We start from the raw sequence: 27,804 nt of genomic DNA, 5'->3' as shown, positions 1-27,804 counted from the left end.
TGTGCTTTATTTTTAATGTAACTTTAATGTTACTTTTTCATTCATATGACTTCTAAATGTTCCCCTAAGCTTCATCAAATCCTTGGAGGATATCCCTGCTTAGACAGCTTAGAGGTTGGTATTATTTTACAGTAAGATTTTAGTCAGTTACAGCTGCTTTTCTACGAGTGAAAGTGGTAACTTTGCTTCTTTTCTTACTTAGAATGATGGAAATGACTTAAGTACATCTAATTCTACAATTTATCCTAATTATTATTATTATTATTATTATTATTATTATTATTATTATTATTATTAACTCTTGGATGATTTAAATTTTGCCATCACAGATGTCCCAAGAGTTGATTAGCAGCTTTTTTAAACCATTATTTTAATTATAAAATAAAAAAGTTACACTCAGAAGGAATCAACCGACAGTAATTAAACTTGGTGTACAAATGTTAAAAGACCTCACCCAAATGTTGTACATGCTGCGCAAGGCACGTCGCTATGCTCATTGCTATCTTACACCCTGTCAGCAGTCTATTTTCACACCTTGCGTCTGCGCTGTTAAAATAGTATCAGAGTCTAGGAATAAATCAACGCTGATATGTGTGGTGGTCTGGAAGTGAGGTGTTCAGTGTTTGTTATAAAAAAGCCTGGGGGCCAGTTTGAATCCTGTTCATGTAGCTTGCCATCAGCTGTCAGAGCCCTGAGAGAGCACAATTGGCCTTGCTCTCTCTGGGTGGGTACAGTAGTTGGTGCTCTTTCCCCACATCACTCCTAGGGTGATGTGGATCAGCAAAAGGCTGCGTCTGTGAGCTGATGTATCAGAACCGAGTCTCTGTGCTTTCCTCCGAGCGTTAGCGCTGTGATGCTACTCGGTAATGCTGCATCAGCAGCAGTTCAAACCGAGGCGGAGTCTGACTTTACATGTGTCAGAGGAGGTGTGTGCTAGTCTTTACCCTCCTTGTTGTTGTGGCATCACTAGTGACAGGGGATATACAGGTGACTAGCAGCTGAATGGGGGGTGTGATGCCACAGACAGAAATGAAACTCTTGCAGTAAAAATTAGGAGTATCTTTAATAATTAGAGCTAAAACAATGAACTTGATTTGAGTACAAGCAACAGTACAAACCAGAAACAAGACTGACCAAAACATTAAAGCCAAATTACAGTCTAAAAACGAGAGAAATATGGGTCAAAACCAGATAAAAATACATCCAAGAGAACTAACCAAAAGTGCAAGACAAATTCAAAGACAAAAGACAAAAAATAGGTCACAAAAGGAAATAAATAAACAAAGAAATAACGCTTGGTATGCAGCTGAAAATCAGGGGCAATACTTTGCAAAAAGCTGGATAAACAAACTGCTATATATACATGGAAAAACACCAGAAATTAATCAGAACACAGGTGAGACTGATCTAACAAACAGGTGCTGATTGGCTGGCTGAGACACATGACTAAGAAGTGCATTCTGGGAGTTGGAGTTTATAAAGATGGACAAGTCTGTAGAGGCATTGGAAAGTGTGACAGGTGGGACAATCGGCCTGATTAATTGGGAGAAAATTGGGATGAAATTAGAAAAAAAAACTTATTTCTAAATGCCATTAAAATCTGGCTCTTCCTTCTGAGTGCAGCTATTTTTGCCACAATTTCTTTGACAGTGAGTTTATTGCTATTCTTGCTAAAACTTCTCTCTAATATTTTAGATATCAGGGTCTAATGCTTCATTTTATATTCTTTGTGTCTTTTTATCCATGCTCTTTTATTTTCTGTGTTTGTGTGTAAAGCCCTTTGAGTTGCCTCTGTGTTTAAAAGGTGCTCTCCGTATAAACCTGCCTTGCTTTGCTTTATGGACCCAAAAGTGGCTCTTCAATGGTGTCTCTCAAAGAACCTTTTGTAGCATCTTGATTTTTTTTAATGATTTAATAAATGTACAGTAATGATGTCTAGGTTTTGCCTTTGTGACAAATGTAAATGTAGCTACCTAAAGTTAGACAGCAGTATATTATTGGTCTTTTGAAGTGATGATGGACGTTTTGTCTTTAGTCTAATGGATTTTGTCTTTCTAGCTGCTGTAAACGCCATGGAGAGGACAGAACTGAAAATCACTCTTATTGCTGAGCAGCTGGGCTTAAGCTGGACTGGTACGAGCTTAAATATAATAGTGTGCGTTTGTGTGTGTGTTAGGGGTGGGCGATATGGCCCTAAATTAATATCATGATATTTCTTGGTATTTTTGCAATAATGATACTCTTGTCAACTTATTAAATCACTGAATTAAAAAATATATATATTTCAAGAATACACTACTGCAACAAAATGAAAATTAAATGTATTATTGCATACAATATGATATATCACACCCTTAACTGAGATATAAAAAAAATACAATAATTTTATCAGATTTGTAACAGAAGTCAATGATCCAGAATGTCATGATACTAATAATAATGCACTCCAAATATCTCCATATATCCAGGATTAAAGTAAAAATAAATGATACTAAACAGATATAATCTGTCTCTAGTAAATATATAATGGGAAATGAAAACAGTGTGAATTTTACTTTTGCAAAAACAGTAAAAAAGTAGTACTCTGATGTGATAATTAGGGGTGGGTGATGTGACACCATATTTCAGGGTATAATATCGTTCACCATATTCAAAAATTAAAAAAATTAAAAAATGAAAATGAAAAATTGCGTATGATATGATATGGCACAAACCTAGGGTGTGTGCATGTTTTGCTACCTTTGTGAGGACCAGATGTTCTCACAAACGTAGTGGTGTGTCATAATAACTTTAAACAAACTTTAAAAAAATAATAATACTTTAACTATAAAATCTGAAATAGTGAAATTAATTTATGGTCACTAAGGGTAAAATGAAGATTAGGATTAGGGTTAGTTGTATTTGTAGTATAAATTAGCTATTAGTATGTTAATGGACATTCCTCACAAAGGTTTTTTTTGTAATTATTTTTACAAAATGTGATTTTACAGAATTTAATAATAAAATGTAAATGAGTGAAATGATTTACTTTTCGTCACAGGGGTTAAGGTTAAGATTAGGTGAGGTATAAATTAGCTACAGTTATTATTTTGTGAATAGACATGCTTACAATGTGTATGTGTGTGCTTGTTTTGGTACTTTTTTGAGGACCAGGTGTCCTCACAAGCACAGTGCTAGATTTTAAAGGTCCTCACAACTTTGAAGGCATTTTTCTTCAATTACAAAATAAAAAAAAAAGTAAGATAATTTACTTTTGACTAAGGTTAGGGTTAAGGTAAAGTGTAGGTGTATTAAAAATGAGTAAAATAGTGATTATGTTTATGGATGGTCCTCACATGTGTGTGAGTGAGTGTGTGTGCGTGTTTTCCTGTCTTTGGGGGGACCAGATGTCCTCACAAGCCCAGTGGTATGTCTTAATTGGTCAGTTTGTGTGGACATTTCGGTGGTTCTCACAACTTTTTTATAACTCACAACAAGTTTTTTTTAAATAAAAAAAATTGGTGCTTTAATTAGAACACCTAAAAGAGTAAAATGGAAAGATTTACTTTTAATCATAGAATTAAATTAGATCAGAAATTAGTAACTATTTTGGTCCTCACAAGTGTATGTATTTATCAATGTGTGTTTGTGTAAACAACACTCATATGTAGTGCTGGACAATATGACCACAATTTACATCACAATATACTTTTTTATTTCGGTTGATCAAACACTGGATCTCCTAGGCTACAGTATTATATAGTGTTCTGCCCTTTGTGCTCAGCTTGAATCCAGTGAACTGATGGTAGAGTCCTGTGATAAACAGCAGTCAGTAACAGATGCTGTAAATACTGTATATCTCTTACAACACTAGAGAAATTAAAATAGCTTGATATAGCTTTATTTAACCACATGTAACAAATAATATTGTCTACATCACAATAAATATCAATATGGAATTATTGTCCAGTTCTACGTGCAGTAATATAGTACATGTACAGATCTTTATTGACTGTTTTTTCAGAGTCTCTTCTCTATGTTTTCTGCTTTTCTGTAGAGTTGGCGCGAGAGCTGCAGTTTGGTGTTGATGACATTAATAGAATACGAGTAGAGAACCCCAACTCCCTCCTGGACCAAAGCTCAGCTCTGCTTAACCTGTGGGCCAGCCGAGAAGGAAAGAGGGCTAAAAGTGAGCATCTCTCATTCTCTCATTAACCTGTTTATCTCCCTAAAGCTCCTCTCTGAGAGCCTGACCCACTCTGCAGGAGATTATAATATTATATCACACATATGTTTTTATTGGCCACTATGAGCGGGAGGTCGCAGGTTCGAACCCCAGCTCATGCAGCTTTGCCATCAAGCTGCCGGCCCTCAGAGGGAGCAAAATTGCCACTGCTCCCTCCAGGTGGGTAGATGGCACTCTCTTCCCACATCACTCCTAGGGTGATGTCAACAGCACAGCGTGTCTGTGAGCTGATGTATCAGAACCAAGCCGCTGCGCTTTCCTCCAAGCGCGCTGTGATGCTGCTTGGGAATGCTGCATCAGCTCCAGCTCGAAAAGAAGCGATGGCTGACTTTACATGTGTCAGAGGAAGCACGTGTTAGTCTTCGCCCTCAAGAGCGGGTGGAAACTAAACAGACAGAGAGAGACAGGGGAGGAATGTAAACAAAAGCTCACCAGAGAAGCTTTTATTTTTTTTTATTATCGTTGCTTATAGTTAAAAAAAAACTCACGGGCCAGATGTTTCATGCTAGCGGGCCACATCTGGCCCTTGGGCCACCTATTGCCGTCCCCTGCCTCATAATATAAGTGTGCAATACACAGTTTGATTAATCCAGGCATGCGAATGGTTCTGCATCTCTTCTCCACATGCTTCTACTAATCATGATTAAACTCCATGACTCTCTCTGTAGTGGAGAACCTGTACGGGGCTCTGAAGAACATCGACCGGTCGGACATTGTGAAGTCTCTGGAGGCTCAGGCTCCGCAGGCCGTGCCAGAGGCCGGAGAGGAGGGGTCCTGCAGCATGACCGACCGTGACTCCACCATGCTGTCCCCCAGCGTCATTAATGGTAAGAGCCGGCTGCACCTCGTGGTGATTTCAGGTGATTTTTATTATGCTGCTGCAGGGTTTGTAAAATCTACCGTGACGTGGAAACCAGAGTTCCACAGTTTAACAAATAGCATGTACTGAGGTCAGTATCTGCATGGGTGCTCGTGTCCTCAAATACATAAAGCTAAAGCATGGAAAGATGAATTTGGAATGAAAGAATTGTATGTAGTCAGAACTGCAGGGTCGTGGTGTTTCTCAGTTCTCTGATTGGTCAGAATGCTCAATTGTAAAACGCAGATTTAGTTACAGTGTCACTGATTGGTTTTAGGCAAACTGACCTGTTCATTCTTCTCCCACGAATGCATTCTTTTATATTAAATTAGTCGAGGTTGGACAAGTTTACCGTATTTTTAATGACTTCACTTATGTTTTATAATTCATTAATTTAGTTTTTTTCATTTTTTCATTAGTTCATTAATTTAATTTAATTAATTTAGTTTATTTCTGTTTATTAAAATAATACACATTTTTTACAAAGTGATAATAATACAGGATTAAAAAATATTAAGTGCACACATGATTTCACACACAAAAAAAGAAGAAAAAAAAAATAATGATAGTATTTAAAACGTCTCAGGTAATAACCGAAAAAGTGCATCTAAAGCTATTGCTTATTTTTACACTTTTAACATCTTATACTGCAGTCTTATACAATCATATCTTACACATAAATAATACAGAACAATGGGAAAGAGTTATTCAACACTTACTACTGTTTATAATGTCGTTGTCCAATGAAAAACAAGAGAGAATTAAAACCGTAAATCTTAAATTTCAATGGAAGTCAATGTAAACATTATCGTTATGATTTATTTCAGGTAATTAAAAAAAAATTCCACTAATCCAGTGGTCCATCCATCAAGAAATTTTGACATATTCTATAATGGACAGTTTGTGTGTTCAAATTATGTAGTAAACTAAAAATCAGCTGTACAAAAATGTAAAAACTTGTTTTTCATTGGACAGCGATGATGTGCACTCTTAATAAAAATACACTTAAATAAAATGTCCAACCTTCATTAATTGCTAGGAAAGAATGCATAGATGGGCCATGTGTGGACAGATCAGTTGTTGAAAGGATCATAAACTATATTAAGGATGGATGATACAGCTGCATGTACAGGTGCATCTCTTAAAATTACAATATCCTCAAAAAATGTAAATTTGTTTCAGTAATTTAGTTCAAAATGTGAAATTCATTTTATATCGATTTATTACACACATTCATGACAGTGTTTATTTCTTTGTTCTGTGTTGATAATTATGGCTTAGAGCTAATGAAAACTCAAACAATCAGTATCTCCGAAAAATGTTAATTACAATAAGATCAACATTTGGTACTTTTGGCAGTATGGGCAATGTCCTGCTGGAAAATGAAATCTAACAAACACTAACTTTCTTACTTTTTGTGCTGTGTAAACTTTCCTATTATGTTACAGGACAAATTGACCTGTTTTAAAGTTTGAAAATATAGAAAAAATAGTTACAAGTATTTTTTTTTTTTAGCATGAAACTTCTTTTGCTTGCCATAATTATCGTAATCAACATATAATATGAAAATGGTTCATCTCACATATTTAAAAAAACACGTTCTGCAAAAACTAAAACTAAAACTAAATTGCAATGTTATGTTTCAATGTTTTGTAAAACTGTTGTGTTTTATATGTCTATAGGTCTTTTAAAAGTAATAAAGTAGTGAAACATTAAAAAAAGTCCTCCTTTTAGAGGTAAGGAACACCATTCGACTAAAAATTGATAGAATAATTAGCAATGGAGTTAATAATGAAATATTCTATTTTTGTTTTTGGACATCTTTTGCATAATTAAACTGATCTAGGAGCACCATTGCTGTTCCTGACAAATGAACATAACATTCACTTTTTGCTTTGATTTACTGAAATAAATAAACTTTTTTAAAATAATATTCTATTTTTTTGAGGTGCACCTGTATTAGACACATTAGTATTTCAGTAGTGAACACATGGGATATTCTCAGTGATGTTTCATGTGTTGGGATGTGTGATGGTGAGCAGATTGAATGAAATATTGAAAGATTGAGTGAACTGCATGTGTCAAACAAAACTCACTAATCCTGAGAACTCTCCCTCTCAAAGGAGGGCGGGGGGGCTTACAGTAGAGCGATATTCCTGTATCTGCCCCCTCTCTCTCTCTCTCTTTCTCTTTTTCTCTCTCTCTCTCTCTTTTTCTCTCTCTCTCTTTTTCTCTCTCTCTTTGTTTCTACTGACATGTCATCTGCAGCCCAGCCGCCCTACTCTTCCTCCTCACAGCTCTCCTCTTCGACCTCTGACCTCATAACAACCTCATGTTGACCTACTCTGGGCCTCCTGCCTCCTCTCATCTTACTTTTTTATTTATTTATTCTCTCTTTTTCGGCCCTGTTTTGTGGAAAAGGGCTCTTTTTGTCTTCACTCGTGTCGTACATGCTCTGTGGATGTGTGTATGTGTATGCATGCGCATGCTGCTCGGTGTGCTGTACTTCTGTCTTGCTGTGCACTGTAAACCCACAATTACGTTGAACTCAAATAAATTAAGTTTGTTTTATGTCAAATTAGATTTTTATTTTATTTCTGAGTTAGGTGAACCTTTGTGGCCGCATATACAGTTTTACAAATTAAGATATTTGAGTTAAATCAACTTTATCAACAAAATAGCTGACTTTAGTCTGATTCCAGTTTCCAACATTCACCATCAGTGTGTAGTCATACAGTATACAGCTCTGGAAAAAAATAAAATAAGAGGCCACTTAAAATTGATTAATTTCTTTAATTTTACCAAATTGAAAATCTCTGGAATATAATCAAGAGGAAGATGAATGATCAAAACAAAAAATCACCAGGAGTAAAGCAGCATAAAGTTATTCAAAAGCAGTGTGTAAGACTGGTGGATAACATGTCAAGATGCATGAAAACTGTGATTAAAAAACAGGGTTATTCCACCAAATATTGATTTCTGAACTTATAAAACTTCATGAATATGAACTTGTTTTCTTTGCATTATTTGAGGTCTGAAAGCTCGGCATCTTTTTTGTTATTTCAGCCATTTCTCATTTTCTGCAGATAAATGCTCTAAATGACATTTTCTTTATTTGGAATTTGGGAGAAATGTTGTCTGTAGTTCATTTTACTCAAACATAAACCTATAAATAGCAACATCAGAGAAACTGATTCACAAACTCTAGTGGTCTCTTAATTATTTGATGGAATAATCCTTGTTTTTAATCACAGTTTTTTTCATGCATCTTGGCATCATGTTCTCCTTCACCAGTCTTACACACTGCCAAGCAGTATTTTTTTCCACAGCTGTATATTGTTTACTCTAGGGCATTTTCTTTCTCCTTGTGATGTTTTAATCAACTTATAATAACTAAATGCCCCAGTTTCTGACACTTAATATCAGTGTGTAGTCATTCGCCCAGGCTATCTTAGACAAACATGTAGATCATACAGTAAAAAGCATCAGTTAAATGAACTTATTTATTCAGGCATAATAACTCATTTTAAGTCTAATTAACTTATGTAAACTTAAGTAAACTTAAGTGTGGAAGACGTGGTGTCGCAGGGAGGCAAATTAAAATGCTATTTTTAGTTTTATTTTTTATTTTATTCTCCTTTTATCCCAATAACAGACTGGTGAACGCATGGCATGCCGTCTCTGTACTCTGTTCTCTCGATGTATTTCTATCTCACCTATTGTTTGCAGTCTGGTGGCTTTGTTTTAATATTGTTATTTCTGTATATATTGACTGTTCTAAACACTGGTGAACATTTTCAGTGTGTTTCTGTACCCTCTGCTGAGCGCAGTGCACATAATGCTCTCCAACAAAATGTCTCTGCGAGCCAATCACGTCGCAGAAGCGTTTTCAGAACGTTATGTGTCAATAGATTAGAGTATTACTGGTGCATTATTGGTGTTTGTGTGTGTTTATTGGTGTGATACTATTTACTAATGCAATAAACTGCAGCTAATATACTGGGCTGAATTCACAAGAGCATTGATAAGAACACTGTGTCCTGTAGCGACCCCTAGTGGATCAAATTGAAATGACAATAACTTTGAGTTGTTTTTCAGCAATTGATTATTGCATATTTGCTGAATTTGTGAATACAGCCCAGTCTGTGTGTGTGTGTGTGTGTGTGTGTGTGTGTGGTGTGACCAGGAAAACACTATAACTTCAGCTCTAACATTTTCTTAATTATTTTAACCAAGTGCTGTGCTGTGTGTGTGTGTATATGTGTGTGTATATGTGTATATATGTGTGTGTGTGTGTGTGTGTGTGTTGTGTGTGTGTTTTATGTGTTTTTCAATATATAATAACTAGATTGAACTACATTCTGCAGTGTTTTCTGACACATATCAGTACATTACTGTGATCAGTATGGGCACTTAATATTGTAAAAAAAAATCAATTATATTATAATCTTAAAATTGAGTCAAACATAACTAAAAAACAGCAATGTAATTAAATATTACAATAGGATCAACCTGATGAAAAAATATAAATTCCCAAAATGTAATACGATATTATAAGTGTTCAATTTGAAAAATGTAAATTGTAAAATAAATGTAAAATTTATATAAGAAATAACCAACTTGATAATAAGATAATAATTAATGATTAATGTAAAAAAAATACATTCATAAACAGTTATAAACGATCAACCTGATGTTTTACATTATTGTTAAAAATCAATCAATCAATCAATCAATTAATCAACTATAAGGAGAAATGTAAGACTTGCGCTATAACAGGAACATTAAAACAAGACCGTGAATTTAATGATTTAAAAAATTACAAATAAGGCAAGTCAAGGCAATTTTATTTGTATAGCATATTTAATACACAGAGGCAATTCAAAGTGTTTTACAGAAAGATTTACAACTCAGTGCAGAACAAATAAAAAAAATATATTTTTAACATAATTTATAAGAAATTAAATAAATAAAATTGGAATATAAGGAATAAATTTAAGACATGATAAAGAGTGATGTTAAAAGAAAGTTACAATACATTATAATTATATAAGTATTAAAAACTATTGAGAATTTGAAAATAAACCTAGAAAACTAAGGACATTTAAAAAACTAAGATTGCATGATTATTATTATTATTATTATTATTATTATTATTAGTAGTAGTAGTAGTAGTAGTAGTAGCAGTAGTATGAGTATTATTTTTATTGCATTACCATATATTTATATATTTTAATGACATTAGGTGCACAGTTTATTATTTCTGGTTATTACATTTCAAGTTATTGTGAAGTTAATACAATATTCAGTGCTCCATACAGTCTCATCATACCCTCTGTGGTGTTGTGTGTGTGTGTTGTGTGTGTGTGTGTGTGTTGTGTTTATGGAGTATTTGAGTATCAGTATTAGTGTCCGTGCCTCACGCTCTGCTGTGCTTCTGCTCACCTGTGTGTGCTGTTATCAGGAGGAACAGTGAAGGTCTCTGAAACTCTCTCATGCTTCTCATTCTCATCCTGTTTCTACTCATAATCTCTCCCAGCATCCTCCTCTCTATCTCCATTTATACCATTTACACACCTGTAACTCACCACAGTACTGTAACACACACACACTAATACACTGCCTGACCAACAAAAAAAGTTGCTTCTGCAATGTCACAAGATTTACATATTTTAATCCAGTGTTGCTGCATTATTTTTTCACCAAGATCTTGCAGCAGCATTGATGATGGTAGAGTCTGACCAATCGCTGCACAAAGCAGCTCTTCTCCATCCAGCACATCCCAAAGATTCTCAATGAGGTTAAGATCTGGACTCTGTGGTGAACTCTCTCTCAATCCATGTGTGAAAATGATGAAAATGATGAAGCCCCGTGAATCCTGACATTGTCATCTTGGAATATGCTCGTGTTCATCAGGGAAGAAAAAACTAATCCATTGATGGAATAACCTGGTCTATATTCAGTATATTCAGGTAGTCAGCTGACCTCGTTCTTTCAGCACATACTGTTGCTGAACCTAAACCTGCAGACCAACTGCAGCATCAACCAACCAACACATCATTTACTTACTTAAATCCAGGTGGAGGCTTTTATTTTTGGTCAGGCAGTGTATAATATACTAACACTTAGAGCTCTGGAAAAAATTAAGAGGACACTTCAGTTTCTGAATCAGTTTCTCTTTTTTGCTATTTATAGGTTTGTTTAAGCTTTCAGACCTCAAATAATGCAGAGAAAACAAGTTCATATTCTTAAAGTTTTAAGAGTTCAGAAATCAATATTTGGTGGAATAACCCTGGTGGTTTTTAATCAGTTTTCAGACATCTTGGCATCATGTTCTCCTCCACCAGTCTTACCCACTGCTTTTGGATAACTTTTATGTCTTTACTACTCCTGGTGCAAAAATTCAAGCAGTTCAGTTTGGTGGTTTGATGGTTTGTGATCATCCATCTTCCTCTTAATTATATTCCAGAGGTTTTTCAATTTGGTAAAATCAAAGAAAATCATCATTTTTAGGCTGTCAATTATTTTTTTTTTTTTTCCAGAAGTTAATTTTCATAAAGACATATGGCAAAAACAGGGTTTCTTAACCTTTGTGAGAGTGATGTCATACTGAGTTTAAAGTGTGTGATGGGAACTCTTAAAGTTTACACAGTGCAAACCATGATAAACAACAAACTTCGATTTGATTATATTTAATTAATATTGAGGCACAACACAGTTGGGATCCCGTATCTACAGTATCAGTCAAAAGTTTGGACACACCTGCTCATTCAGTGCTTTTTATTTATTTATTCATCCAGACTATGAAGGAACACATAAGAAATCATGTAGTAAATGTAAAGCATTTAGGGGGCTCTGTGGAACTCTGATGAACTTATCCTGTGCAACTGAGGGAACTCTTGCTCTTCCTTTCCTGGGGTGGTCCTGATGATTGCCAATTTCATCATCACAACGAGTTTCATGGTCTAATTTGTGACTGCAAATGAGCATACTGGTTTTCAGATTGACTGACCTTTTTTCTTAAAGGCTTATTTTTTTTTCTTTATTTAGTTTTAGAGTAGATCTTTCTTCTCATAATATGGATTAGAACATTACTCGGTACCACTTTAAAATAAGACTACCTTTATAAAGGATTTATAAATGGTTTGCAATTAGTTTATTAATGGTTACTAATTAGGTTGTAAATGCGTAAAAGTCATTAATAATCAGTTATAACACATATGTAGAAAATGCAGCAATAACCTGTTTTCCAAATAGTGAACCCCCAGCCATTTATATTGTTGCCATTTCTACATATGTGTTATAACTGAATATTAATGATTTTAAGGCATTTACAACCTAATTAGTAACCATTAATAAACCCTTTATAAAGATATTATAAACACTTATTTTAAAGTGGTACCCATTACTCAAATATTCACTATTCACTGTATACCTGTAACTCTACCTCTTCACTACTTTACTTTAACTGATGCTCTCAAACACTTTATTAAGAGACAAGAAATTCAAGTAATTAACTCTTGATGAGTTCAGCACAGCTGTTAACTGAAAGCCTGAATTCCAGGAGACTCAACCTCATAAAGCTGACTGAGAAAATCCAGCAGAGATGTGCAAAACTGTCTAATCTAAGCAAAATGTGCTACTTTAAAGATGTATAATATAAAACATGTTCTGACTTGTTTACCAAATAATTCAATATGTTTTTATTTGTAGTTTTTCAAATAATATGAAAGTACTGAATTTAAGTTGTCCAAATTTATGATTGGTACTGTACATTGGGGCTATTTCATTTATGCAATGTGATTGGACCAAATAAATTTGTGAGTACACCCTTAGACCTGTTGTCCATCAGAATAGAATATAAACCAGCCAATAATACAGCAGCTTAGCCACGCCCACTCACACTGGAGAAAAAAATCAGCAACCCAGACATTAGGGCATGAGATCACTACAGAAAAAAATGAGGCAAAATAATACAAGATAATTTTTACTAATTCTTTTTTATTTAGAACACTTTTTATCATGTTTAGGAATAAATATTTTAGTTTATATATATATATATATATATATATATTATTTTAGGATAGTAGTGTCTTATTTTGTGTGCATTACAGACAGGAAACCTGATTCATATCATCGCTGTCCAATGAAATACAAGTATCTCTAAAACAGAAGAGAGAATAAAACCTTGTAAACTTTCAATGGAAGTCAGTCAGTGTAAAAAGAGTTTATTTCAGGTCATTTTTAAGTATTTCTTTTGGCCTGTTCATCAAGAAATTTTTATACAGTGTGAGGGACAGTTTGTATGTTTATGTCAAATTATGTAGTAAACTAAAAATCGACTAAAATGAAGCTACTTGATTTTCATTGGACAGCAAAAGTATATTTTTCCATCACTGGAAAGGGTTAATATATAAAGATAAAAATAGAAAGATAAATAGAAAGATAAATGACAGAAATTGCCACTTAACTTGCAAATAAGACCCTGTTTTACATTGTTTTGCTCATTATTGTTGTCCTTTTAAAATTTACAAAACAGCTTTACAACAGAACATTTTTGCATCTTTATTTCATTAGAATATCATATTCAATATCAGCTACTCATTTATCATAATCTATATACTGGTAATCAGAGACAGAGAGAGAGAGAGAATGAGAGGAAGTTCTGCTGAAGAGAAGAAAAATAAATAAATGTGAAACTGTGAGCTGTTTGTATGTTGCTGAGAAGTGTGTGTTGTGTTTGTTTGAGGAGAGATTTTTTGTTTGGAACTGGAAGTTCAGTCGGGCGCTGAATGTGTGAATAATTGATGGTATTTTGTGTATTTTCAGAATCCAGGGTCTGTGTCCCAAACTGCCCTATCACACAATCTCCTAAACCCCTCACTCATAGTCTGATAGCAGGTTCCTAGAAGGTTTCATAGAGAGTCACAGTCTTTCCTTACCCATAATACACCCTAAAGCACACAGTCAAAGTCTTAACATCACCTCGAATCTCAGAAACAGCTACTTTAATCAAATTAAAATAATAAAAAGCATTCACTGCCTGACATCTGGTTATGTTATTTTGCTCTTAAAATATTAGGATTATTAGCAAAAGACTGTTTTGAAAAGATGAAAATTATGAAAAAATACAAAGAAAATATGGTTTTGTTGGTTTTACATAAAGTAAATATGTAAATATATATATTTATACATATTTCGATCATTACATTTTACATCTAAACATTAATGCATGCATGTTTTACATTGTTTAAGAGCTTTTCATTTTATATACTTCAACTCTTCTTATACAAACAATCAAATTAATGAAATCAATTTGATTGTATGGGGAATCCCAAAAGCAAGACCTACCAGTTCTCACATAATGCAGCTTTACATTTCAGTAGAAGTCAATTCAGTATATTTAATTACAAGTCATTTTTAAAAGCCGCAACTAGACATGAAGTTTATCCTGTAAAGTTGGGCAGCTCAATATGCTTGGAGGAGATCAATAACTACCATTTATAGAATAGATAAGAAAGAGAAGGACTAGAGAATTAGGAATCATAGTCAAAGTAATTTTTTTAAGTAATATAGACATAGGCTTGTCACACTAGCTAGTTTTTATTGGACAATGGCTTGTCGCCAAAATAATTGCAATAAACAATATTATTGCCATTTTATGACGCTTATATAATGATAATAGAATAGTATAATAATTACTGATGCACTGAAAAACAAAATGTGCCCAAAAAACTCAACTAAATAAAACATTTATTAGCAGGTTTCCAAATGTTCACCACTGAATTAATTATACAGCCTAAATGTATTTTTTATAAAAAATGCACGACTACAATTTAAGAATATTTATTAAACACTTAACATTTTTATATTCCAGCTGGATGCAATTTGAGAGCATCATCAAAACAATAATTGTTTGCTATAGATTATTCAGATTCAAGCACTTTTTTTTTTGCCACTTTTGGCCAAATAGATTTGGTTGCCAAATATTTAGTGCATCTCTAATAATAATGCAACCCTTTTAAAGAAGAATATAATTTTAATTAATACGAATATTCAGACACTGCAATTCAAACATATATATATATATATATATATATATATATATATATATATATATATATATATATATATATATATATATATATTGTGTTATATACTTAATGCATTAAAAATAAATAAATATTTTTTGTTTAAGGGGGTACTCCCTTTAAAAAAATAAATAAATAAAAAATAAAACATAGTGATGTGCACAAGTGTAATAGGACCTGCAATTTAGGGCCATATGATTTTTGCAATGGAAAGAACATGGACACAATCCTAAAACTACGGCTTACAAAAGCAGACAATGGAAAAAATAAGCAAGGTCACATAAGGCAAAAATGAAACCATACATATTGTGCATATTATATCATTTTTCGCCAATTTTTCATGACATATCTAGGAAAGGCAGATTCAATTTGATTATTTCATACTTTGATACGTGAAAATGCATTGTTTGTTATATGATTAATCATTGACGTCTAGAGAAATCTGGTGACAATTTTTTTAAATATTGAAATATATCACACATAATATCATGCAGCTTTATAACAGACCTATATAGACAAACTATAGTAAAATCACTGGTTTCTGATCTGAAAGTTACGAGGTTTTGTTATGACATTGACGACTTTGACAAGCACATTACGAGGCTCCACATCACGAGCCGTCTCTGCACTACTGCACTGAGAGAAGTCCAGGCCCTGCACTCCCCCGTGTTGTCTGTGTGGTGTTAGCGTTGCCTCTTCTGTCTGACCGTTCCTCAGGTTACGGGCTGGTGCAGGAGGAGCTGCTCTCTCCGGCCTCCATGCAGTACAGCCTGCCCTCGCCGCTGGGCGCCGAGCCCTACTGGCAGGAGGTGACCAGCCTGGAGTGCGCCCCCATCGCCCCCACCGAGGAGGAGGCCATGCTGGAGATGTCGGACGTGCAGGTGTGGCCGGCGGGGGTCAGCCCGTCCCTGGTGACGGTGGAGGACTCGTCTCTGGACGGCAGCAGCCGCGCCGACGACTCGGAGGCCAACACGCTGAGCCTGCCCTGCAGCAGCCTGGGACGCCCCAGCAGCGGCGCCAGCGGGGCCAGCGGCTCCATCATGGAGCTGGAGGAGGAGGAGGAGGAAGAGGAGGAGGTGGACGAGGAGGACATGCAGCACGACCCGGTCGCAGGGGGCGCCGTCCCCAAGGCCAACCACAATGGGCAAGTTGGAGGTCAGAGGTCGGAGGGTAGAAGGGCGGAGGTGGCAGCGGCGGCGGGCTGCAGTGTGGCAGGGGGAGCGAGAGGAGGAGCAGGAGGAGGAGGTGGAGGAGGAGGAGGGGCAAGTGCAAGCTCAGAGGAAAAGTTTTCTGTTCTTACAGGGCAGCAAATCTACGCTCAGCTGTGCGAGAGGACCGGCCTGACCCGAGCACTCGAGCACAATGGAGACAGGTGAGAGATTTGGGAGTAATGCCCTGTAAATTTGATCCTAAGTTACGACAAAAGGCTAAAATATTTTAGCTTCTGAATTTTGTCCCATTGTTATGGGTTAGTAAGTCTTAGCAAAAAGCCACTGTATATTATTTTCATTAAAGCAAACAAAGCTCTTCTACATAGACTTCTCTGAGACTTATTTTAGGTTTCCTGATCTCATACTGACTTCCACAGTTCCCCTGAACTGCAGTTGTTTAATAACAGAGTGTAACATAATTTTTTTAACCCTAAGGCACACTTAAAATCCTGCTATTGCAGTGCTATTTGGGAGCTTCAGGGGCTGGAGTAGCATTCGCATTAGCCACTAACTGCTATTTCCCCGGCCCGGGGGGAGTATTATGTGCCTGTAGCCTAACCCATGGTAGTACAGCTGGAGCGGTTAGTCGCTAATGCTAATGCTCCAGCCTTAGTTTTGGAGAAATTTGGGAATCTATGCTTACTGTAAATAAATGCAAGTGCTTTACTCACCCAAATAAACAAAAGAGAAATCTGTGCAGTTTAACATCCATACTTTTAATACTTAGCTTAGCTTTACTTAACCACCACCACCACCATCCAGCGGTAAGACCTGCTGAATTAGTAAAGTTCCTTATAGTGTTTCTTAAAATGCGCCTTATAATCCAGTGCGCCTTATGTATAAAAATAGACCAAACTCATTTCTAACATATTTAAAGTGTTTTTTACTCACTTTTTTCTCTCTCACAATGTTAATCCTTTACAGCTTCAAAAACATGTATCATGCAAATTAGGCGAGGACGTCCTTTAGCGACTTCTAGCGACTTTTAGGAGATTTTAGTAGGGGAAAAAAATGTATTTAAATCGAAAATCTGATTTTTTTTTTTTAATCGAAGATTTTTTTTTTGGGCCATATCGCCCAGCTCTATTTGAAGGTGAAGGAAACAGTACTCATTGGTCTCTGGCTTCATCAGTAATTATCTGACTTCATATGTATCAGAGAAGGCATGTGCTAGTCTTCACCCTCCAAGTGTTGGGGCATTACCACTGATAGGAGTCCTAATGAGTGGGTTGGGTAATTTGCCTTGTAAATTGGGGAGAAAATGTGTCACTTACTAGTCTGTCCCTCCGTGTGTGTGTGTGTTGTGTCTCAGGCTAGGCAGTGGAGCGTTTCAGCCATATGTCCAGGAGAAGGAGGCGTTTTCCGACTCCCTGCACGGCTGGTCTCAGTCCAGGAGCAGGCAGGTGGTGGGGTCGTCCGTGCGGGAGCAGAGCCAGACGCGTGTGGCCCAGGAAGCTCTGCTGACGCCGGTATGTGACACAGGCCACTCGAAGGTGCTGCGTGGGCGGCTCCTGGGCACTCAGCCCTTTGAGAAGGGGCTGGGCTTCTCCCACCAGGAGGGGGAGTTACGGGTTTGGGACCAGGACAGACGGAGGGCACAGGTTCGTCCCGTGGTCTGTCCGGTCTAAAGTGAAGAGCTTATCCTCTTGTGCTGTATTTATTTCTGCACAGGCTTTTTAAAGCAACTAATCGTAACACCTGCCTGCTTCTATTTGCAGAGAGACGAGCCGGTGGAGTTCACCAGTGAGCCTCACCTGAGTGAGGAGCAGTACACAGACGAGCACGGCAACGTTATGAGCAAGGTAAGTGCCTTAGTTTGTCTGTTCAGGAGACACAGACGAGAACTGATGTTATAACTAGGGGTGGGGATTTTCCAGAGGCCCAAGAGAAACCATTTTGTTAAAATAATTAATAAATAGTTAAGATTTCTGTGTCTCTTAGGCCCGTTGCAACAAGGCAAGCAAACCAATCAATTCTTTAGTTTGGGGCCCCCAGACCACGACTGGTTATGAATTGAATGAAATGAAATCTGTGTAAATTCTGTTTTAAATTCTTTGACAGTCAATACAGGAAAGTACATCAACCCTTCACACTATTTGCTAACAGTAACCAGCCAGCCAGCCAGCCAGGTTCGTCATTCCCTCAACCGGCAAAATATGAAACTTCAGACATTTTAAAGCCAGAAAAGAAAGAAGAGAAGGAAAAGAAGGAAGAAAAAAATACACATACTAGCTGCTCTGTGGTGGTTTTCTCTCCTGTGTGTCAGGATTGACCCAGGTAGGGAGACGAGGAGACAACGTAAGTGCAGGTAAGAATAGGAATTTAATAACTAAACAACAAATAAACAAATAGACGGGTAAACACAGAACAATGAAATGAATAAGAAAACCAACGTGATATAAAACTAACATAAACAAACAAGAGATACTATAAAACTAGGCAGGATAAACTAAAACAGGGCAAGGGAATAAACTAGGGAAAACACAGGGAACTTAAAAATAACAAAGGATAAACAAAAGATATACACTAAGGAGGGAACTAAGGAGCACGAGAATAAGCAAGATAAATATCAACTACAAACAAAGAGGGAGGCTATACAAGGAAAACAAATGAATGAAACAAGACTATGAACTAAACAAAGCAGAGACAATTACCAGGAATAAACAAGATAAACAAGGAACTAAAACAAGACGGGATAAACACAGAGCAGGAAACCAAGGAGCGCAGGAATGAACACAAGAAACAGAGGTACGACAAACAACAGGGGTTAGTGCAAAGACCAACGAAGGACAAGAGACAGAGGAGGGCTATTTAACACACAAGGGAAGTGGAAACACCTGGGGCTAGGGGGCGGAGCTACAAATTGACACAGGTGGAAAAGTACTGGAACAGAACACAGGGGCACAGGTCACGTGGAACACGCACAGGCACGAGGACAGACAGGACATGACACTGTGAGTACTGAGTACTGAAGAACAACAGGGTGAAAGGGTTATAATAAAGTATGCAGAGAAACAGATACAGAACTCTGTAATTATGTATTTATAGAAATACAAAGTGTCCTATATGGTCACCCACTCATGCTTTTGCTATTTTTCTGCCTGTAACCAGCCATCTCACCACCAGAGACAAGAGTGACGGGTTCATAGAGTTAATGTTTACTCAACAATTAAAGAAACAGCAAATTAAATTATAATATATAAAATGATATCTTCACTGTCTTGTAAATTGTTTAGTGTGTAAGATATGAATAATACAAAAAAAGCCATATTTGTGTAAAATCCTGTAATGTTACTTTGCTGCCTCAGTCCACATGCTTCTTTCACTTTCAGCGACAGTCTCAGTGTATCTCAGCTTGTCCAGAAATGCATGTGTAGAGAATGTCCTTTCAAAAATGTGACACACTTGCATCTAAATAGTCTAAACAAGGCACAAACACTTATTATCCAAAATATAACATAAATTCACGGACCTCCGTATATGAATATTATTTTTTCACCACAAGTGTCACAATACAATGTGGTGTCAATTCTTTTCTCCCACCCTTAGTTATAACACCATTAGTTAGTTTAATTAGAGGATTTCTATTATATATAGTATATCTGAGGCCATTTCTGCCCTCCTCCCTGTCCTCCCTCCCTCCTTCCTGCTCCAGCTGGGTGTGGATGTGAAGAGGGGAGTTCAGGCTGTGAAGCACGCCAGTCTGCGGAGAGTAAAGCACTGAATCTAACACGTACTGTACTGAAGGTACGGAGCAGACAGAGCAGGACTGGAGTGTAGCAGAGTTTATACAGTATATAGACAGTAGATTAGCATAAAGCAGAGGCAGAGGATGGATAGAGTCTTAATAGGCAAGCCAGTTTACATTGCTGCTATCCTTCCAAAAAGTAATTATCATGCATTAATATTCAGTCATTTGATTGAATGGAGAGAGACTAATATAATGCATTTTTGCACTATAAGACACACTGGATTATAAGGTGCACTCTCAATAAACGTCTATTTTCTGGTCTATTTTCATACATAAGGTGCACTGGATCATAAGGCGCATTTTAGGAGACACTATAAGGTCTTGCCACTGGGTGGTTGTGGTGTGGGGGTGGCTAACTAAGTTAAGTAAAGCTAAGTTAAGTAAACAAAACTGTAATAAAAAATACTTTATTTTAAAGTAAAACAAGTGCTGGATGTTAATCTACACAGATTTCTCTCCTGAAAACTCATTTACTCATTTGGGTGAGTAAAGCGCTTCCATTTATTAACAGTTAGCTTAGATTCCCTGAATCCCCCCAAGGCTGGAGGCTGGAGCATTAGCATTAGCTGCTAGCGGTTAGTGGCTAATGCTCACCAACAGAGCTACTTTAAGGAACCCTGAGAGTCCGGTTCGTCCCATGAAGTTTGTTTTAACACGGCAAACACACAGACTACAGTCCAATATACTCACCTCTGAACGATGAAAGAGATAACGTGGTTATTGGCTAATGCTAATGCTGCTCCAGCAGAGCTATCCAGGGGTAGCAGCAGGATACAGGCTGAATATACTCACCTTTAAATGGGGAAATAGCGATTAGCGGCTAATGCTAATGCTACACCAGCCCCGGTGCTGGAGAACTAAACTGAGTAATGAATGGAGATACTTTTCACACCTTTGGTCATTTTCATTTTAAGCTCTTCCTCTGCTCGTCTCCTCCAGGGCCGGACACCCACTGCCAGACCATCCTTCACCCAGACGCACACGGGGGACAGGACGAGACGAGGGCCACACGAAAGGCAAGACGGCGGAAGGAAAAAAACCCAATGAAAGAGAACGACATGAAACACATCCCTCCCTCTTCCCTCCACCCGTCAAATAACGCAACAAAAAAACAACAACACAACAACAACAGCAACGCCAGGAACGGCTGAGGAGCATCGCGTGAGGAGAGGAGGAGATCTACCTGTAGTTTTGTATCATTTTTAATCAACAACGACGAAGGACGAATAAAAAAAACAAAAACATACGTCTAGCATTAAGGCATGATCTTTTTTTGTACAAAAGTTGAAGAAAAAACAAACAAAGAAACAAACTAACAAAAAAAATAAACAACAAAAAGTGCTTCCTGTCAACTGTAAACGCATGATTGATTGCTGGTGCATGACCTATGACCTTTGAGCTGTCATTATCTATAAACTAAACGGAAACGTAACGGTGGAAACGTGGCGAACGAAAGGAACGGCGCACAGGACTTAACGCAGGACGGACCTTCATTCCGAAAGGGAAGGAGGGATTGAAAGGAGTCCCACGAAAAAAAAACAAACAAAAAAATTTAACTAATGGGATGAGACGTCTCGGAAACAACACAGCCAAAAAAAACGAACAAAAAAAAAAAACGCAACAGTTCCGTTTTTCTGTTGTTTCTGTTTTTCTGTTTCTGATTTTTTTTTCCGTTTTTTTGTTTTCTCGACAAAACACAAAGCAGCGTAGCCTATGCTGAGCCCACCACTGCTTCCCCCCGCGGGCCTGTTCTCCTGTTACTATAATATGTAATTATATGCACTCTATGCTCTGTTGATGTGTGTCTTTGTGTGTGTGTGTGTATGCGCGTGCGTGCGTGTGTGTGTGTGTGTGTGTGCGTGTGTGCGCGCGTTTGTCAGTTTTTCTAAAGCATGTGTATCTCGCTTCTTCCGAATGAGAAAATGCCGCCGTGCTCTCTCTCTCTCCGTGTGTGTGTGTGCTTTTCGTTCCAGGCTTTTTGCGTTTTTCTTCGTGAGGTGTGTGTGTGTGTGTGTGTTTGTGTTCCTTTGATGCGGTCCGCCATGCGTTAGTTTAGGTACTACCTGGTGAGAGTAAAGGCCCCCGTCCCCCTCCCCCTGAAGCTGAGGGAACGCTTCATAAGGATTTCGGTTCTTCAGGCAGAGGATGTGTCTCTGTGTGTGTCGAACTGTACGTGCTGTCGCAACACCCCAATGTCACCCCTCACCGCTAATGAAACGGCTTCCTATCTTTCTCTCCATCTCTCTCTGTCTGTCTATCTCTTTCCCTCTCTCTTTCTCCCTTGGTATATATCTCTCTGCACCTAAAGCTCGTTATTTCTCTCTCTTTTTCTATCCCTATATATCTCTGTGTGTCTCTCTCTGTATCTGAAGCTCAGTAACTGTCTCTCTCTCTCTGTCTCTGTCTATCTCTCTGTATCTGAAGCTCAGTAACTGTCTCTCTCTGTATCTCTCTGTATCTGAAGCTCAGTAACTGTCTCTCTCTCTCTGTCTCTGTCTATCTCTCTGTATCTGAAGCTCAGTAACTGTCTCTCTCTGTATCTCTCTGTATCTGAAGCTCAGTAACTGTGTCTCTCTCTGCTTCTCTCTCTCTCTCTCTCTGTATCTGAAGCTCAGTAACTGTCTCTCTCTGCCTCTCCCTCTCTCTCTGTATCTGAAGCTCAGTAACTGTCTCTCTCTCTCTGCCTCTCTCTCTCTGTATCTGAAGCTCAGTAACTGTCGTTCTCTCTCCGCCTCTCTGTCTCTCTCTCTGTATCTGAAGCTTAGTAACTGTCTCTTTCTCTGCCTCTCTTTCTCTCTCTGTATCTGAAGCTCAGTCACTGTCTCTCTCTCTCTCTCTCTCTCTCTGCCTCTCTGTATCTGAAGCTCAGTAACTGTCTCTCTCTCTCTGCCTCTCTCTCTCTGTATCTGAAGCTCAGTAACTCTCTCTCTCTCTCTGCCTCTCTCTCTGTATCTGAAGCTCAGTAACTGTCTCTCTTTCTGTCTCTGCCTCTCTTTCTCTCTCTGGATCTAAAGCTCAGTAACTGTCTCTCTCTCTCTCTCTGTCTGCCTCTCTCTCTCTCTCTTGCTATCTCTTTCTCCCTTGGTATATATCTCTCCATCTGTCTCTCTCCATCTCTCTCTTTCTGTGTCTATCTCTGTATTTGAAGCTCAGTAACTGTTTCTTCTGTCTATCTCTGCATCTATCTCTCTGTCACTCTCTCTGTCTGTCTCTCTCTCTCTCTGCCTCTCTTTCTCTGTATCTGAAACTCAGTAACTGTCTCTCTGTCTCTCTCTGCCTCTCTCTCTCTATCTCTCGCTATCTCTTTATCCCTTGGTATATATCTCTCTGCATCTGAAGCTCTGTATCTCTCCATCTCTCTCTTTCTGTGTCTATCTCTCTCTGTATTTGAAGCTCAGTAACTGTCTCTTTCTGTCTATCTCTGCATCTCTCTCTCTCTCTTTCTGTATATCTCTCAGTTTCTCACTGTATCTGAAGCTTACAGTAGTTTCTCTCTCTCTGTACACCTCTGTACCTAAAGCTTGGTATGTTTCTCTCTCTTTCTTTCTCTCTCTCTCTTTCTCTCTCAGTGTACATCTATCTGTATCTAAAGCTTAATAACTCTTAGGGCTCTATCTTACACCCTGCACAAAGTGCATTGCGATGCTCATTGCTATCTTACACCCCATCAGCAGTCTATTTTCACACCTTGCTCCTGTGTTGTTTGATCCTCTCTCTCTCTCTCTCTCTCTCTCTCTCTTAGTCTCTCTCTCTTAATCTCTCTCTCTCTTTCTTCTTTGGTGTATATCTCTCTGTATCTGAAACTTAGTAACTGTCTCTCTGGCTCTGTATCTCCTTTTTCTCCTCTGTTTCTGCTTCTTCTCCTCTGTATCTGTTTTTCTCTCTCTCTCTTTCTCTCGATCCCTCCTGTTAAGCCTTCCATATCCGTTGCTCAGTGTCTGGTTGCTGAGCTCCAGTGGACTAATGTAGCACTGCACGCTGCTCTCATACGGCCCCTCGCTGCCCCGGGGCCCGAAATCCACATCCTTCATTTCCTGGGCATTATCGTTTGGACCCTCACTGACGAACGCAAGCTTGTAGCAGAGACGCGTGGGGTTTCGGGAGCGCGCCTCCAGTTACTGCCGACGCCACGTGCGGAAGACGTGCGGTAGACGTGCAGGCAGACGACGTATTCAATCTATTCTATTGTTTAAACTTGAGTTAGGAGTGAACATCCATGTACGTGTACAGTAAACATATAGACAGATCAATCTATACAGGCAGCACTGTGATAGTCCACCTTGAAATTGACCCCTGAACTGTGAACTCACAACTGTCTGTCATCTTTCGGCTTTATCTCTTTATGTCTCACACACTCATATACACACGCACATACGTACACACAGTTACACACTATTACCATTCCATTCCTTCCTTCCATTCATTCGTTTATTGATTCATTCATTGATTCATTCGTTGATTTAAATCATAGTGACTTACTTCTAAGGAGAGCCCAAACTATTTAAGCTTAAACTACCAAAGCAATAATATCAAACATAGTTATAACAGTTGTGTGTATGTATGTATGTGTATGTATGTGTGTGTATGTATGTTTGTAAGTATTTGGTGTATTTACCCAACATTTGAGTAGCATTTCTAAGACTTATACAATCCAAGTGATATTACTACATGCATGAATATAAACGGGAAAAAAAGAATAAAGTCACGCAGTATGCAAGCATGTGACTTTCATACTTTCGACTCAAGTTCGTTGAACGGACTCATACGCATACCGATGTCTTAAAGCTGCGAGCTGGAGCGGGAGCTTTTTATTGGTTGAGCGATCTGTAAAGATCCATATAAAGCTTGGTGTATCAAGAGCGGGTGGCTGAAGCTCAGCGTTTCAAATGTAGCACAGAATCGTACATATTTATTCACGTACTCATGCGTTTGTAGAAAACACAGGTTCTAAACACATATTTATGGTGGGAATGAATGAATGAATGAATGAGTGAATTAATCTCTAACTATGTGAATGTTTTGTTGGATGTATGTGTGGATGTATGTATGTATGTATGGATGAATGTCTTCACAAAAAATCATGTGAAACATGTGAAACAAAAAGGTAATACAGATTATGAAGTGTCTAATGATTGTATTTTCTTGTTATCAAAGTCGAATTAGGTCCTTATTTTTGGTGAATGAGCGACCGCCGTGTTCCTCGTGTGTTTCTGCACACCGTTTTTCCTCACCTCCACTGACTGTAACCTTATTTACTCTCAGCAGTTCACTCAGGTTTGTGTTAACCAATGAGCATCATTTTTCTTTCATGTTACGCCACACATTTAAGATGAACCCCTACAGTATGATCATTGATCATCTACAAGAACATAAGTATTGTCATTGGACGGCCTCTGCTGGGGTGTTGGGGCAGGGGGCAGCAACTGATGAGCAGCTGTCTGGATGGACGGATGGATGGATGGATGGTCTTGCATGGATGGACTCATCTAATCGCTGTCGCACCTTTGCCCCAATCACATTAGAGGAACGTCCAGAAGAGCTTCAGGAGGAGGAGGTCTTCTTTAAAACTACAGGAGGCTAAGGGGCGGGGTTTCGAGGGAGGGGGAGGGGCAGGGCAAGGTCGAGGGCGTGGACAAGGACGAGGACAAGGACGTCACCGTGTCCTTTTTTAAAAAAGGGGCACCAATATCGGAGGACATTACAACTACGATGTATTACAACAAGTTTATGTAAAATGTTACTGTTGCAAAAACCTAGAGTCCACCTATACTCCTTTAGAATGGATAAATGACAATATTAACGCAATATCATATTACTCTGTACTAAGGAATGCAACTGCACACATGCACAGAAAAGAAGATGTTTTTAATAAAGAAATCTATGTAGAAATATATGAAAAAAAGATATATATAAATATAAATATATATATATGAATTAGAATGCTATGCACCCTTATTAGAGTTGTTATGGATGTACTTTAAGCATATTAGCTAGACTCAAGTTATATAGGAACATGCCCATATCATGGGGAATGTAGAGGCTTTGTTGCTATTTGGACTTGTTTTCTTTTCTTTTGTACCGCTATGGAGAGAAGAAAAACAAACGTGAATATGTATACAAGCCTTTGGATCAGATTCGTTCTGACATGAAGATATGTATAGACCATTTACCCTGCACACCAGCTCAGACCATTTACAGAAATTAATAAAGAAAGATGTGACATATTTCCAGTGGTCTGGAACTGTCTCTCTCTATTTATTTCTCCCTGTATCTCTCTCTTTCTCTCTCTCTATCAAAATTTCAATCCTACTGAACCTTGAGGAACATTTTTTTTTTTTTTAAGATTTATTTCTAATTTTCTATCCCCAATTTAGCTAGCTCCTCCGACACATGTAAAGTCAGACTCCGCCTCTTTTTGAGTAGCGTCACAGCGCTAACGCTCAGAGGAAAGCGCAGCAACTCGGTTCTGATACATCAGCTCACAGATACAGCCTTGTGCTGATCCACATCACCCTAGGATTGATGAGGGTAGAGAGCGCCATCTACCCACCCAAAGAGAGCAAGGCCAATTGTGCTCTCTCAGGGCTCCGGCAGCTGAGGGCAAGCTGCATGAACAGGATTCGAACCAACGATCTTCTGATCATAGTGGCAGTGCTTTAGACTGCTGGACCACTCAGAGGCCCCCAATAAATCTTAAAATAAGGATATATCGCGATTTTGTTTATAATAAGCTAAAAATATGTGGTTGATTTTCAGTGGCAGGAATGGGCTTCCATAAAAACATTTAACAATGTAGTTCCCAATTAGCTATTTTTCACGTTTCCACCAACAAAAGTAATGAATGTTCATTCACAGAGGGAAGCCGCTCTGCAACTCCCTCTGTTAGTGACGTATGATGTAATGTTTTGATGGTTTCATGAAAACTGGGGGAAACGGGAGCTGGTTCGGTAAAATGCACCATGATTCTTATAAGCCCGAACCAGACTGGTCGAAGTACCAGAGTGCTTTGGTGGAAAAGTGCTAACAGATGTCATCATGGTTCGCGCTGAAAAACCAGGTGTTCTTCGGTTCCGGCTGCGAACGAACGTTAATGGTTCAAAAACCTACTTTTGTTGGTGGAAATGCGGCAAACTGGTTTTAAAACAGATTTCCAAACCAGACTGGTGCCAATTCCACATCGGTGGAAAAACGCTATTATAAGCATTCACAGAACTGGTTCAAGAACAAGAGTTCTTTTGGTTGAAAAGTGCTAACAGGTATTCTAAAGTTCTGGCTGTGAACGAACGTTCCTGGTTCAGAAACCTATTTTTATCAGTGGAAATGCGGCGAACCAGTTTAAAATTAGGTTCCTAAACCAAAACTGCTGTAGAAACAGTGCAAAAGTGCAATTATAAGTGAAAGCGGACATGCGAGTTCAGGTTGTTTAATAAAAAAAAAAAAACACGAGAAATCATAAAAAGTGTAGGTCAGCGCATGCGCAGTACATTTAGGAAGTACGTATCGATGGGTAGCACAGCTATTATAATCCTGAACAGAACTGATTCAAGAAGCAGAGTTATTTTGATGGAAAAGCGCTGAATGTAGAAAAAACTACAAATCCCATGGTGCCCCTGCAGTCCCGTTTCCGGCCGGCGGGGGCGACATTGTGCCGCTGTGCGCTTTAAAGC

General features: G+C 38.0%; 1 protein-coding gene across 5 annotated transcripts in view; it reads left to right on the top strand.

Annotated features, from left to right (window-relative positions):
* The window catches only part of ank1b (ankyrin 1, erythrocytic b), a 148,715-nt gene extending 122,354 nt beyond the window's left edge, over positions 1 to 26,361 (top strand). For 2 of the 5 annotated variants that reach the window (XM_049466541.1, XM_049466540.1), the window contains 8 exons: positions 70 to 114; positions 2,059 to 2,133; positions 4,037 to 4,168; positions 4,894 to 5,052; positions 15,893 to 16,547; positions 17,699 to 17,987; positions 18,105 to 18,188; positions 21,077 to 26,361. In XM_049466541.1, the coding sequence (XP_049322498.1) occupies positions 70 to 114; positions 2,059 to 2,133; positions 4,037 to 4,168; positions 4,894 to 5,052; positions 15,893 to 16,547; positions 17,699 to 17,987; positions 18,105 to 18,188; positions 21,077 to 21,184 (1,547 nt within the window). In that variant the 3' untranslated portion in view covers positions 21,185 to 26,361. The remainder of the gene's footprint in view (positions 1 to 69; positions 115 to 2,058; positions 2,134 to 4,036; positions 4,169 to 4,893; positions 5,053 to 15,892; positions 16,548 to 17,698; positions 17,988 to 18,104; positions 18,189 to 21,076) is intronic. The other 3 variants (XM_049466544.1, XM_049466545.1, XM_049466542.1) reach the window with 3 other exon arrangements.
* Positions 26,362 to 27,804: the final 1,443 nt, after the last annotated feature.

Source organism: Astyanax mexicanus, chromosome 17, assembly GCF_023375975.1.
Source record: "Astyanax mexicanus isolate ESR-SI-001 chromosome 17, AstMex3_surface, whole genome shotgun sequence".
NCBI classification, from domain to species: Eukaryota; Metazoa; Chordata; class Actinopteri; order Characiformes; family Acestrorhamphidae; genus Astyanax; species Astyanax mexicanus.
This window is presented reverse-complemented; position numbering and strand designations above follow the sequence as displayed.